The sequence below is a fragment of the Amphiura filiformis genome, chromosome 7 (assembly GCF_039555335.1).
Source record: "Amphiura filiformis chromosome 7, Afil_fr2py, whole genome shotgun sequence".
NCBI lineage: Eukaryota > Metazoa > Echinodermata > Ophiuroidea > Amphilepidida > Amphiuridae > Amphiura > Amphiura filiformis.
In genome coordinates this window covers 40075928-40091882 of record NC_092634.1, presented here as the reverse complement: position 1 = coordinate 40091882, position 15955 = coordinate 40075928, and the positions used below count along the sequence as shown (strand labels likewise).

Sequence of the window (15955 nt, the reverse complement as noted above, 5' to 3'; positions counted from 1 at the left end):
TTCTTTGAAGGCACATGGACTGTAAGCACACTATTACTAGCCACAACACTGTAATGTACTGAATTGTCTGACCATTTTCTCATACGTACCAAGCATTGTAAAATCCTATTCTATTAATAGCCAATTACTTCATTCACATATTCACAACATATGATGTAATCTGGGAAATTCCCAAGAATAATTAAAAACATTAACCTTTCACATTACATCACTTCCCGTGGGGTTTCCCTAACAGGATGTCATATTCACTTCGGGGAATCCCCTAATGGTGCAATACACTAAACATTGTATAAAGAACAGGGGATTCCCCACAATCCAAAATTAGATATGATTCAATTTGTTTTGACCAACTTGATGCATGAGAGGGAATTCCCAAAACTGTCATCACTCATGAAATAACATCTGATTAGACAGTGACGAGGTCAAGTTGTCCGCGCGCAGTGGAAGTGGATGAGGGATACATGAAACAAAACTCCTAGTATTTTGGCAAAACTGGTCTCAAATTGTTCGTCATGTACAAAACCTAGTCAAGAAAATAATAGTTTGCACTCCCTAGAATGCTTCGTTAATGGGGTTAACATCACAAAATAGGTCATGGTCAATATAGGGATCAATGGGGTTAACCTTCTTGCTGTTATTCCAGTAAACATTCTAGACTATGCAAACCTTGACAAAACATTCGTGAGCATTTTGAAATTTTTGGCCCTCTGTCGAGAGCCTACAATTTACTACATCCAGTTCAGCCGTACGCACGGAAACCTTAACCTCGTTAATGTGATTTTAAGTTGAGGTGCAAAGTGGCCGAGCTTTCACAACGTAATTTCCGCTTGACAGCCATGCAATAAATGCACACTGTAGATAATTGAATAAGCACAAAGCAATTGGTCACGTTCACTTTTACAATCATAATCATAAATTCAAGGACATCCGACCAATGTCCATGCAGATGGATTGCCTTTGCACTCAATATGGACCACAATTGCCTCATCTCAATGGCATAGTTCAATAACCTCGATCGATTCTGTTCAGTGCCTGGTCCCACGCGTGTGAGAGATGAAAGCGTAGTCGTCTTGACCGGTTCAGCAACATGCTTTCGACTCTCTCCCAGATGGCTTCGCACCAGCGTTCCTCCTTGTCAAGAATGATGTCTTCAGAATTGAAGATGTGTCCCGTGGCTTTGTTGTAGATGAACATAGCCGCGTTCTGGGCTTCGTTCGAGTTAGGCCTGCGATGTTGGTTAATTCTAGCTGTAAGAGGTTGCTTGGTTTCTCCTTCGAAAATGTCTTTACAAGTAACGTGTTGGTGATTTGATTCGTTTTCTGTGGGCTTTAAGCCAAGGTCTAATCTTTCTTGAGTTTGGGTAACCGCAGGTGCTATGAAGCGATTTTTCGATGTGATTGAGTTCGGCGTTGGACTCCTCGTCGCTAATGAGGGTGTCTGCACGGCACTGTAAGGTTTGTATTTGAGAATACCGGATATACGATCACCGTAATACGAAGAAGCAGACACCCTCCACAAAAACATTTGGAGTTTGAGCAAAGAAGTTCTGTATTGCTGATAAAGGCGGCTGTACAAAATATGTATTATTGTAAACCAATCTTTTCTAATGTTTTTTGTGGAGGGTGTCTGCGTTTCGTCTCTTTCTTCAAAAACCCCTCATTTTAGGCATATGCTGCTAGATGGAATTCTACGGGTATTTTAATTGGATTAAACGACTTAGTGAATACGCGAAATGAAAAAAATATTCCACTCTATTAAAATGTCTTTTAACCTCCCATTCAATAAAACAAAAGTTGACCAAAATTAACAAATTTCTGTACGAATATATGTTAATACGCTGGCGAAGTTACGTAATAATCGGATTAACTACCATAGCAATAGGTGAAAACAATTTTTGAATATACCGCGCTGCACTGATACGTTCACGCGTACCTCTGCATTGAACCATATCATGCTGATCACTTCCACCTGTAAGATTAGTAGGCCTATCTTTGAAAAGACCAGTATTGTATTCAATCTATGATTGCAGAGTAACCTTCATGAAGTAGTGCAGCGCGATATGGTCAAAATTGTTTTCACCTATTGCTATGGTAATTAATCCGATTAATTACGTAACTTCGCCAGCGTATACTGCAGCGCCTCTCTAGAGGATACAAGATTGCTCTTGAAAAGTGGAAATAGAAATGTCACTTGCCATTAATAGCAATTCAATATTGGAATGCAAATGGTATTAGATATCTTTTAAGTTAGTAATAGTATACTCTTACGTAAAATAACCAGATGCTACTGCGAACTATTTTGGAATTCAATGTTTAAACAAGAAAAACAATGGTCAACAATCTGGATAAGCCAAACAAAATATTTCATTGATTGACAATGCACAAATATGGCAAAATTTAATTAACAAATTTTGCATTCTAAAATTTTAAAAATATGTGTTAATACATGTAAATTGTGGGATAGGCTTTTACGACTTAAAAAGACTTATGTGAAGGTGAAGCTAACCTAGTGCGAAGTGATGTTCTCAGGGTTCTCAAGAAAGCCAAGGTTCCTCAACCAAATATATCTCGAGAAGAGAGAGAAGCGTTGAATTCACTCAAGAATGATGATTCCATAATTGTCCTTCCAGCAGTCAAGGGGCGGTCTACCGTTGTTATGGACAAAGATAAGTACCATTGAGAGAAAATGAACAAATTATTGTCTGAAGGCGATACTTATCAGGTCATGAAGAAAGATCCCATCCTATCTCTTGAACGCAAGATAGGTAAGGCCATCTCTGAGTTGAAGGAACAGAACAAGGTTGATAAGAAAAAGGCATCACATTTAACACCTAAGCACACTGTGTCTCCACGTATATATGGTCTACCGAAGATTCACAAAGAAAACATGCCACTTAGACCTATTGTCAGCTCAATTAATTCACCATGCTACAATTTAGCGAAACACCTAGCGGATATATTGACACCCTTATCAGGGAAAGGCACTTCCTACATCAAGAACTCGCAACATTTTGTTGAAAAGGCAGGGCAAATACCCATACAACCAGGTGACTTATTGGTCAGTTTTGATGTGGTATCATTATTCACTAATGTACTAATTGATAATGCTAGTAAGATTATAGGAGATATCTTGCGTGATGATGATACACTTAAATACAGAACACGCATGACAAGCGATGAGATCGTAGAACTTACATCTATGTACTTTAAATGGCAAGGGAAATTCTATGAACAAAAAGAGGGTCAGGCAATGTGTTCACCGCTCTCCCCAATAACATCGAATATCGTCATGGAACACTTTGAAACCAAAGCACTGGATACGTATCCTTTGAAACCCGTTGCTTGGTTCAGATTTGTTGATGACACCTTCGTCGTCTGGCGACATGGCAAAGACGAACTGGTCAAATTCCTAAATCATCTCAACAATCAACACAAGTGTATCCAGCTCACCATGGAGATTGAGGAGGCGGGTGGCATACCTTTCCTTGATGTCAAAGATGTTCACTCTCAGAGAACTTCGCAGTAAATCATGCAATACTCTTGCTATTCCTTCATGAAGTATAAATCCTGGGAAGCGTACATTCCATTATAGAGGCGCTACAGTATGGAACAAACTTCATCTGATATACGCATTAGTTTGCCAACTTTAAGTTTAAAGCTAACATCATATCAATGTAATAGCAATGTGAATCATAATGTACAGTATTAAATATAATACTAGATTGCTTTGTAGTTACAGTAAAAATGTAATTATAAAATCATAATTTTATTTGTAAAATGTTTTTCGTTAAATTTGTTTTGTATCAGGGTCTCATGGGAGACCAGTATTGTATTACTGAATTGAGTTTACCCTGAATAAATAAAGTTTTACTACTATTACAAAGTGCAGAGATCTGACACTAGCTTGAGTTTCTCCATATACCGCAAGCCACTACATCTACACTCATACTGATTAACTCTAGTCACCATGTGTCTGCCAAGGACAGTGTTGTCAATACACTGGTTCACAGAGCACTGACTCTGTGTGATGAAGAACATCGAAATGACGAACTCAAACACATTGAAAAAGCGTTGAACAAGAATGGCTATCCCTCAAACCTCATATACAAGGCAATCAAGAAACAGACAGGAGAACGATCAGAAGAAGTGGTGGACGATGAACACAAAGGCATAACCTTCATGCCATATGTCAAAGGTGTATCAGACAAAATCTAAACCGTGCAGGGGTCAAAACATTCTACTCTAGGTCGGCCAATTTAATAAGAGACATCCTAAGCCACCCAAAAGATCCTCTGCCCAAGGATCGTGCACCATGTGTGTAAGCTTGTGTACTCTTAACTCTATACCTTGCAGTTGTGGTGAGCAATACATAGGCCAAACCAAACGACCACTATAAGGTCAGAATATCTGAACACCGAAGAGCCACAAGATAGAAGAGGGCTCGGCATTAGCTGAACATGCTTGCCCCGGGATGCTTGCAAAGAAGGCCATGAACCTCTGTGGGATGAAACAACAAAACTGGCACAAGTTTCTCACTTCATGCACGTGGGGATGAGGTTGACCCGTGAAGCGTTGGAAATCAGAGTTAATGAAACTTCTACTATCAATAGAAATGACGGCAAAGACACGGGCAAAGACATCAGTCGTATGTGGCGCTCTCTATTTGGTGTCAAAGCAAAATTATCCGACTCTAAAACCGTTGGGGTACGACAATATACCCCACTGTAAGTATGTTGTTTGAACTTATAACTGCTAACCGTCTATTTTGAATGGGGCTGTCAGCCTTGTTTTTGGTTACTAAAAGTTGAATATCTGTCTTTAAATGTTCTTTCAATTGATTTTGTGCTGAAATGCACGTCAATTGGTCAATTTGGCACCCCCTAAGGGTGGCGCCCGGGCACGCTGCACCCTCCTGCCCCCCCCGACCTAACTACCCCAGTACGTCTATTAGGGGTGTAAATTCACGGTTATTTGTCTAACCGTTTAAACGGACCATATTCCGGTCGGTTAACCGTGTAACGTAACTAGACCGATAACCGAAAAAGTCAAAATGGCCACAATATTGAAAATAAATGACTAGATGCATAGTTATTGGCCCTATTTACTTTTATTTCCATTTTATTTTCAATATTGGGGCCAATTTGACTTTCAATCCTTCCGAATTCGGCACATTTGCACTACATGCAATCATAAGAAAATGGTCAACTTTGGGCTTGTCATTTTATATGAAGTCAACCTATACAATTACTGGGACTTAGCAAAGTTGTAATTTAAGACAAGTAGTTATATAAAAGTGATGTTTTATAAATTTTGAAGGTGGACCACATCGACTTTGGGCCCCTGAAAATGTTGAATTTGCAATAAATTTCATCTTCGTGAGGGCGCTTTTCGAAATTTAAATGAGTTGTGACCTCAATTTTGTTGGATATGCATTGTATTTATCCTATATATAGCATCAGTGACAACAAAAAGATTATTAATCTGACAAAAATGTGAATTTAGGGGGCTAAACTTGCCAGTTTACAAAACATTACATTTTTTCTTGCATATTTACTGACCCCGTGACACAACACGCAATTACAGAAATTTTTTATTTTTTATTTTTTGACAAATTGGGCATGCAGTTAGTGTGTATACAAAGTTTCAGACTTCTCTTTCCTTTTATAAAGAAGGCACAGACTCCCAAAGATGAAATTTATTTAAAGGGCAACTTTTGGGTCCAATTTTAGACCCCCCTACTCCAACTTTAAATGGCTGCCACAGAAAATCCGTAAGAGCTACAGACCTCAAATTTGCAGGTTTTTAATATTTTTACAGGTACAACATATGACTAAAATATAAAGCAAATCTGAGGGGGTCAGGTGGGGCGACTCCTTGATTTCATATGGAATGACCCAAATGTTTAGAATGTCATAAGGATCATTGCATTTAAATTTCAGCTCAATTGGAGCATTTTGAAGAACTTGACCTTTGACCCGTTTATGACCCCTTAATGACCTTAAATAAATTTTAAAATGTTTTAAACATGTTTAGAATGTCATAAGGATCATTGCATTCAAATTTAAGCTCAATCGGAGTATTTTCGGTTAAAATGACCTTTTTTGACCCCTGTGACCCCTGGATGACCTCTGACGTTTGGAAATATTTTTATTATATTCTTTGTTTTCCTCTTTCATATGACACCACTCATGCGGTCATACCTTCGTGGCATTTTGAGATATGTCCATTTCAGACCAAATGGTTAGTTAGTAACCTAGTGAGCTAGTAACCTAGTAACATTCACTAATATAGGCTGATACCATTCCATGGTTCAGCAAAAAAAAAAATTAAAAATCGTGGTTTTTTTTTTGTGTGTAAAAAGCTTTTCCTACCCTTATACAAACTATAGCCCCTTCCCAGCCCTTGCTTCATATATACAAGCCCAACTAGCCTAACACCCTTGCCCCCCCCCCCCCCCCAAAAAAAAACCCAAAAATCAGACATGTATTAGCATGTTTAGTAAATGCATTAATATATATTAATAAAGTTTCAATTACTTTATTTAGCCTCATCTCATCAAAATGACATTTTTTATGGCTAATTATAGGAAGGAGAACCCTTAGACATAATTTTGGAAATTTAAAACAATTCTGAAAATACAAAAAAAAAAAACATTTAGTGCACAAGCTTTTTTCTTCTGGGTAAGAATTTTTTTCTTGCATGCAACAGCTTTTTTCTTGCAAGTTAGAAATTTGATAAATAGGTCCATGCATGCATTTTGTATATATGATGACCTATTTACCAAATACATGTATCTAACCTGCAAGTTTCTAAATAAACTGTTGCATGTAAGAAAATAATTCTTACCCAGAAGAAAAAGTTTTAGAATTAAAAAAAAAAATTAAATTTCCAAAGTTATGTGAGAGGTTTCTCCAAACTGGTTTCTCTTTTATTTTGTTAGCAATAAAAATAACAAATAAAAATAACAATTTCGATGAAATGAGGGAAAATAAAGTAATTACAACATTATTAACACATTCATGCATTTCAAAACATTAAATATAGGTCAGATTTTCAGATGAAATCAATTTCTCCCCTAATTCCCTTTTGGGGGTAAGGGCAAGGGTTTTGATAAAGGTTAGTTGGGCTAGGGTAGGCTTGTATACATGTAGTAAGGTTTGGGGGTGGGTTAGACTTTGTGTAAGGGTAGGAAAAACATTGAAAAACGTTTTAGCGATTTTTCTAAACGGATAGTGCATTTAACGGGCGGTTACACCTGAAACGTAGACACCCTTAATGAGAAAATCTCATTGAATTTGAAAAACCAGTTCAAAAGATATGAGTTTCCAAAACATTGGGAAACAAAAGGAAATACTTCCTTTGTTTGGCTCCATCTCAAAATCAATGTTACTTGATCACATCATGTTCATAACCCGGATTTAACTATTTGCAACTCATACCACATTACTGACAAAGCCTTGTAGTTCAACTAAGCCTTTGCATCGGGGCCTGAGATTGGAATTCCAGTTTCCTTTCTCACGAAGTAAGGGCTAAGAGTAAAATTGTACAATTGTGTTTGGGAGTGGCCTTCTCTCTTTTTCCAGCTATTTTCTTCCATTTCTTGCTTTGTTTATCAAAGCTATCTAGGCCAGCATGCATATATTAGCCTACACTGGCTATCCAGGCTTGTGCATTTGTATGAGCTTGGAACGGTCCATGGTTTTCCATGGATTAGCATGTGTTCCTCACGGACCAACCTGGGTAAACAAACAAACAAACAAACTATGATGAGGATACCATAGTTCTTGATGATATTTAAGTACATTTTGTTTTGTCATTAACCCAATTGCCCAACATGCTTGCTTCATCAGTTATACGTCCACTCACCCTCCCGATTTTGCAAACTCATAGAATCAAGCCTTGAAATAAGCGGACTGGAACCAGGAGCAGGGCAAATGTTTTTTTAACATCGCTCCAGGTTCACTGGGATTTTACATGAACCATGAGCAATTTCTAAAGAAACAAGAGCAAATTTGAAATAGCAAATCCTTCTCTGCATACAATACAGCATACCAGCACTACTGCAGTAAGTGCAAAATTGGGACCAGGAGCAATTTGTTTTAGAAAATTGCTCCTGGTTCATCATGTTCATGAGAATTTTACAAAGACCAAGAGCAATAATTGGTGACTTTATGAGGGCAAATTTGCTCCCAGCGCATGCTTATTTCAAGGCTTGCATAGAATTAAGTATAGCTTGAGGGGGTGGCATTACTGGCATACCTTATTGTCAAACCCATGCCCCAAGAAGATTATTACAGGGTCAGAATTTCAGCGAGAATCAATTTTCGCAAACAGATTTGTGTGAATCAAAGTTGATTCTCCCAAACTTATGTAATGTATACACTATACACAAGTTGATTTGCAAGAATCAAATGATTCCCACAAATGTATTCTACAAGAATAAAGAAATTCTGACCCTGTTATTACCCACTATTATACTATCCACAAATGACACCATCACACAAAACTCCATATTCATTTCGTATTATAACAATGTATGCCTTTTTATTGCAACATCCATTTCCAAACACAAATCAGTTTTAGATTTGGATAAAATGGAAATATTCTTGCCATTTTGCCAATGATTCTTGTGAGGAGCAAGTGTTCTTGTAAGTAAAGCAGTCCGGGTGTATATTATTGATCTAAAATGATGATATTTTCCGTTGACAAAGTTCTATACAGCATCTATCAGCTCACTAGTTTGAGACGACAAATTTGATAACAAGTATCAAAACATAATATTGCTTCACAAAGACGTCTTTAGAACTTCAGATCGATCATACATGAAGTTCTATTATCAAAGTGCCTGATCTTTTAGGCTTGTGACCTGATCAATACAGAACTTGTCAGAGATTTATTGTCCTTCTTAATCTTCATCCTCATCCTCCTCTTCCTCCTGGTTGATCTGGAAGTATCTGAGATCATAGGACTCCTTATCGGATGCCACGACACGCAGCCAATCACGCAGGTTGTTCTTCTTCAGGTACTTCTTGGTCAAGTACTTGAGGTACCTGTACAGGGAAACAATATCACAATGCTGTGTCAATCCCTAGCATCGGCAGTACTTTTAGTCTGTACATTTGCAATGTTATCTTGGGTCCAGGCTGTGCCACCCTGGTATCTTTGTAAATTCTTTGAAATGCAAGCATGAAAACCCTTTATGAACTGCATAATTACAAATTTGTGGGCAACCTTTTTACAAGAACTTCTTGGTACTTTTTCTTAAACCACAATATGCTTGTACACATAGAAAAAATTTCCTAATGCATTGGGTAGAAACAGACCAAAAGTTAAATGGTCCTGTAAAATGAGTGGTTTCGTTAGGAAATGTTGAAAATTCCAACCAGAATGATCAACTGTTAACTGATATTTTAACTACATTTCTAATGTACAAACGTAATTGGACTTTTTGACCCAATCCACAACGAAAGGACTTTTGTTTAGGCTAAGTAAAAAATAAAACATGTTTCACGTCCGGGTTTTCGAAAAAAAGGAGGAAGAGGGGGCTTTTTATTTTCTATTTTTTATCACAAAATTGGTGTAAATACCCATACTTAGAGCTGTTTTAGCATAATACAATAATGCCTGGAAAAAGGAGGAGGCCCTTTTTTATTTGTTGTTCTGAGAGTTACACCCCTCTAATGATCACAAAACCTTCCTAAAATGTTTCTTGTATCTTAACAAGGCTATAGAAAGCATCCCAACTTCCTAGACATATTTTTTGAAAAGTTATAACTGAATTTCAAAAATAAAAATATATTTGAGGAAACCTCAAAAAAGGAAGCGGGAGGGGACGTGAAACATGTTTATTTTTTTTTTTTTTTATTTGGCCTTATAGAACATCGTTAAACGTTTGGTTTGTTCCCCAACACGAAATTGGTTTTTAAGCAATCGCTGAACTGTGCCACTGTGAAGTGTGAATGATACAAATGTAGTACCATTTTGGGTCATAGTGGGAAAAGTAAAATATTTCAAACATTTTAGAAAATGATCATCTAGACAAAGCAATCACTAGGAGTCAAAATGGTCCCATTTCCAATAAATGGCAGTACCTGAGCCATTAACCATTGATTATCCCCTGTCAACATTTGAAACAAGGAAAAATACACACCTTTTTGAGAATGCGATGTTAGCAGTGACTGTGATCTTGCTCTTCTTCCTTTCAATAGTGACGTTGTCTCCAAAGTTCTTGGTTTTCCCCTGGACCTTTATCCTATCTTGCAAGAAGGCTTCCTGTAAAGGTGCAGCAGCAGCATCACCACCAAAGAACAAAAAATATAAGAATCCAGGATGATAACCCACCTTGTGTTAGGGAAGGTGACCCTAACTCGGTTTAGTGTTAGGGAAGAGAGCCCTAACGTGGGTTAGTTAGGGAAGATAACCCTAGTACGATCCTGTCAACTAGGGAAGGGTGACCCTAGCTTCATTGTTTAGGGAAGATGTCCCTATATTGGATCAAGGAAGTTGGCCCTAATCCATGAAAATCAGTGTTAGTTATTGGTCAATTTAAAATAACTTAATGTGTGTTATAAAAGTGGAACCTCACAAACGCAAAATTGTCATGTCCTTGGATCGGCTTGGATTTACTTTTTGTTTGTGATTATTTTAACAGGATTTGTTGTTTTCAGGTCATTATAATAATGTATAAAGTTATACATGTATGTTTGGGAAAAAATTAAAAACATCTTGTGCTATTAAGAATTTTGTGTTAACGAGTTTCCACTGTAACAGCAGGACCTCAAACAAGTTTTAAATATTTGATTATTTTGAGAATGAACAAACTTCACTTTAGATGTGTACATAATTAAATGCTTATTCCTAATTGTTTAAAAACGTCATTGAAATTGCCACATGCAGCCACAATTATCTTGATAATTCAATATGAGTTATCAGGAACTTTATTTTGCGCATCATTTGTTAAAAATGTTTGCCAATATTTCATCAACATTTTGTTGATATTTCTGAGAAGAAAATGGGGTTTAACGTTTTACAAGGTCAGTCCCTCATGGTAAATCAGCCCCAAAAGGCAAGTACCGGTGTGTATTTTGAGATAATTTATATTTATAGCCAATAATACTAGTATTCAACTTTCTTTCATTGTTCTGAGCAATACTAAAATGACCATCTTTTGGAAACAAAGTACTATTGTGATGGAGTTTTCAGAAAATGAAGCTCTGCAAATAGCACATGAAAGTAACCAGTAAACTGAATTTTGATTTTGTTCAACAAACCGCTCAATGTCCTTTAATTGCACAAAACTTTTTCTGAACTTACAAAGTTGGCTGCATCCATGATGCCATCCTCTACAGGGAGGGTACAGTCAATGGTGAACTTGAAGATCTGCTTCTTCTTCTTGCCCCCTTTGGTTTGGCCTTTACCTTGGCCTTTTGATCCACCGGATTTTCCCTTGGCCTGAAATTTAAACAGAATGAGCGACATCCTGAATTGAGTGTCAATGTGTAATGAACTTAAATAATGAAGGGCGCAAGACAATGCGAGACACAAGTTTACTTATTGGAAGTCACTGGGTGGGCGCTAATAAGGGCATGGGCGCTGGGCGGTATGGAATGAATACGGTAGTTCAAATCTGCCTTCAGAAGACAAACATTGAAAAGTTGTCTTTTCAACCATGTTTCAACACAACTTTTCAACGACGCGACACAGGACAGGAGAGCAAGAGGGGGTCTCAGCAAAATTTCTAGAGGCCGTACGCAAAAAAAGACATGCGACTATTGAGTTGCTGCTTTCAGTGCATTCATTGTGGCCAAAAAAATGGAACACTTTGATGAAGCAACATCAAATTCTGAAGGGTCGGCCCAACTTTTCAGAAATTTGGTTCAGTTGGCTATGGAATGACTTGGTACATTCACAAATAGGCTTTAAAAATTTAAGTTGTACAAAATGCAGTGGCAACACTCACGGGTATTACCCCCCAAAAAAAAAAAAAAGCACCCCCACTTTCAGCTTCAACATCATAATTAAACATTATGACTATATCATAAGTAGCAATGTCCACATCAGGGGCGGATCCAGGAATTTTCAATAGAGGCCGTCAGCCTTTCGCCATCTTGTGGGTACAAATGATACGCGTGTTCATGCGCCAGACACTGCGCGCAGGGCGCAGCTTACCATGCAGCTGTTTTCACGCGTCGACGCAGTGATTTTGCTGCTCACGCATGGAGATCGAACGACCATCGCAGCGTGTACCCACAAGATGGCGGCATATGACATCACGCTGACGGCCTCTATACAGATGGCGCCTAGCCACCGCCGCTGCTGCGCCCACACAAAGTCGGGCGCCGCTCTGCAAAAATACCCCGGTGGGTTCAGTTTGTATTTAAATGTAGGACGTATGACCGTTCCAGGATTTGAAAATGACCCCCATTTCACAGGGAATCGAGGACATTTACTCAATTTTACCCCCTATTTTGCACAAAATCAAGGAAAATTTGCCCCCAAATACGCCCCCTATTTTTATCATTTTGAGGATGCATTTTCATTTCACCCCTTTATCACAGGGAATCGAGGACATTTTTTCTGAAAAAATACCCCCATTTTTACCATTTCAAGGACGCCTTTGCCCCCTATTTCACGGGGAAATGAGGACAATCAGAAAAAATACCATCAATTTTTGTGTAAAACTACTAGAAAAACGAACAGAAAAAATACAAAAAACGGAAACTGTAGCCGAGTCTTAGAAATACACCCTACTTATCATTTCAAGGACAATTTTGCTCCAAAACAACACCCGTAAAAATCGCGAACAATTTTGTTAGGGACAGGCATAAAAATTTCAAATTAATTCTATTAACATGAATTGTTGTTTATTGGAAGAGAGAACTTCTCAGAAACAATTTGACACCAAAACCAATCTTCTACTGTATTGCTAAGTGAAGTTATGACGAAATTACTGTCGGAACATTGGGCCATTTTCTCTGATTAGACTTCCCATAGGAGTGCATGGGGGGACTTGATAATTTTTGTGCCCCCTGTCAATTTTTTGTTTTCACTGTAATTTAATCTAATTTTTGTTGAATATTATGTATGTGGCTCAAAATATGCTAAGGTGTCATATTATAGCCATATATTTTGACATCTTTTTTAAAAATAATAATTATAGAAATGGAATAGTTGCTAGTTTAGTGGCAAGTTAGGTAGTAAAGACATAGCATACACAATTTAAGTAAAATCCTTTCACTCTAAATAATAAAAAAAATAAAAAATAGCTGTAAAAATGCCTATTTTTACACTTTTATTTGTAACATGCCAAGAGCGCCTTTTTTCAACAGCTTTTAATTTTTTTATGGATCCTTATAGAAATTCATGTGACCTGTTTCCCAAAATGGTGCAGTAAACCAATCAAAAAAAAACAGAAAGAGGCATTATGAATTATAAGTTAACAGATCAAAAAAGGATTTAAAAGTTTGCCTTGCGTATGTTACTATTGTCTGTCAAACTTTTGATTGATTTTGAAGTCCCTCAGTTTTTATAAACAAAGACTTGAAGCATAAACTAAAGGGTAAATCTATTGTAAATAACTTCATTTCTCCATATTATAATCAATTTGTAAGTGGCTGCCATCTTTTTTGAACATATAACAATTTTAAAATTTTTCTTGAAATGTCTGTCAAATAGTAACATCACGCAAGACGGTGCTGTAATTCCTGCTAAACTAGGGTGATACAGCTAATTATGCTACATGACATAGCATTTAGCTCCACCTAGCTTTGTGGCACTATCACTTTGTGAGGAGAAGCTTTTTGATGACACAATCCATTGTTAAGTGTTGTCTGTCAAACATTTTATGCATAAGTAACATACGCATAAGATTTGTATGTGTCTGTCAAAAGTAACATACATAATACGTTTAAAAAATTAAAAATCACTTGATGTTCACATTATGATGATAGTTTAGAGTTTATAAAAGTGTTTTAAAACATGTGATTTATAAACTGCATGTGATCTTTATTCAATTTCCCATCTTGAACTACTGTTTTTGCCAAATTATTATTCTGTATGTTACATTTGACAGACATCTTATGTATGTTATGGCTTGACAGACACACATATTTTATTTATAACAATTTATCCTCCTTATTGTAATATTTGGACACATTTTTTCCACAATCAGTTGCTGTAGGTCCTACACCTAAATAACCACAAAATACCTTATGTAATACTTTATAAATTTTTATTTGATTGCAGAAAATCATCAAAATTGTGTCTGTCAAAAATAATGTACGCAAGGGCTAGAAAATTAAATTTGTGAAGTAAATGGTCTATAACTTATCTTTCTTTTAGTGTATTATGAACGATATATGTGCATACTATAATTTAAACCTGGTTGGAGACCAAAAAAAAAAGAGCTGGAAAAATAATTGTGTGTTACACTTTTATGACACCTTAGCTTATTTTGAGCCATCTTATCATTTTCAACACATCTGTGAAATTTTGTATGAAAATTCAAATTTTAAGGTGGTAAAAAAGTGATTTTTGTGCTAATTTTGGTCAAATTTTCCCATTTTTCGCCATTTTGGGCACATTTTAAGCAAAAACAATGATTTTTCCCAAGCGATAATAAAAAAGTGCTTTCTCCCAGCAAATAAGTAAACTGGAATTGTTATGTGAAAAGGATGAAAGTTTTTGTCAAACCATGTTTCCCGTTTGTCAGAAGATGAATTTTGGGTTAAAATAGAATTTTTTCCCAAAAATGCCCCTTTTCGACCCCTTTTTTGACCAAAACGGTGATTTTCACCAAGGCATATCTCACAGAAAAAAATATTCAAAAGTGAAGTCAATGTTGCATTCTGCTTCCTAAAGCATTGAATCTGTTGTCAATGCAAACTAGAGCATCTGAAACAGATTAATTTTGGTTTTATTCATCATTTTCTCCAAAAATGGTGTTTTCAGTGGCACAAAATGGCACAGATTTACATAGGGCTTTATTATCAAGTAAAATAAATAGCGCCCTCGCTCAGATGTGCCTGTCCCTAATTTTGTCCTCGAAAATTCCGCGGATATTTCTTGAAAAGTACCCCTAATTGGAACCATCATGCGTACCCATCGTCAGTGAAGACTGAACCCACCGGGAAAAATACACAAAGTCAGGCACCGCTCTGCAAAAATTAGAGGGGGCGCGCGCCGGGTGCACCCCCCTCTAAATCCGCAATTTCCATGACCATCATGTGAAATATCCTACTCATCAGAGATGCCAGTAGTTGATGACAAAATTTCCTGAAATGGTTGAAAATTTCCTGAAAATTTACTTTTGTGTATACTTTTGCACATAAAAATCTGAGCAAAATTTCCTGAAATCAGGAAAGTTTCCCGAAGTCTGGCATCTCTGTACTCATATACGGTACTTGAAAATTTGTTATCATCCATCAGGCATCACTCAGTATCATCCCCCCACACACACACAAATTTAGATTTTTGGCGGCAATTTGATGATAATTTTACCCCCTACAAATCCACTTCCCCCCACCCTTCTTGAAAAATATTCCTGGTGCCGCCACTGACAAAATGATAAAATTATGCCTGCACATGCATGGGATATTGCTCAATCCCGGGGCTCAATCATCAGATCCAGTCATTGCAGTCAATTCAAGATCGACCACAATTTTGTATCAACTTTGCTTCTAATTTTATTGGATACATTTACAAGTCCAGACACTACAGTATCGTTTAAACGAACCCCTGATTTATTTTCCACATGGATATGTACTTGTAAATTTCAAAATTACGAAAAAGGTTGGAAATTTCATTGAATTTCAGGACAGTGGACTTACTACAGGCATTTTGATGGACTTCCACGTGAAAAGAGACCGAGACGGGTTGCCGTTTTATTTAAGACGTCAAGATAAGTCCCTGATATCGTTTCTATAAAATCACTTGAGATTACTTATTTGGGTATGGCA

At 37.0% G+C, this 15955-nt stretch overlaps 2 protein-coding genes across 2 annotated transcripts; one reads left to right on the top strand and one right to left on the bottom strand.

Annotated features, from left to right (window-relative positions):
* Window positions 1–2685: 2685 nt before the first annotated feature.
* LOC140157846 (uncharacterized) lies at window positions 2686–4214 on the top strand. The gene is made up of 2 exons (XM_072181094.1): window positions 2686–3521; window positions 3962–4214. Exons 1-2 carry the CDS (start codon window positions 2686–2688, stop codon window positions 4212–4214), a joined length of 1089 nt encoding a protein of 362 aa, XP_072037195.1.
* Window positions 4215–8512: 4298 nt separating this feature from the next.
* LOC140157157 (large ribosomal subunit protein eL22-like) lies at window positions 8513–15913 on the bottom strand. Its single transcript, XM_072180244.1, has 4 exons — window positions 15827–15913; window positions 11313–11450; window positions 10150–10271; window positions 8513–9049 (listed from the first exon to the last, which is right to left on the bottom strand). The coding sequence occupies exons 1-4, from the start codon at window positions 15833–15835 to the stop codon at window positions 8905–8907; spliced, it is 414 nt and encodes a 137-aa protein (XP_072036345.1). The 5' UTR covers window positions 15836–15913; the 3' UTR covers window positions 8513–8904.
* Window positions 15914–15955: the final 42 nt, after the last annotated feature.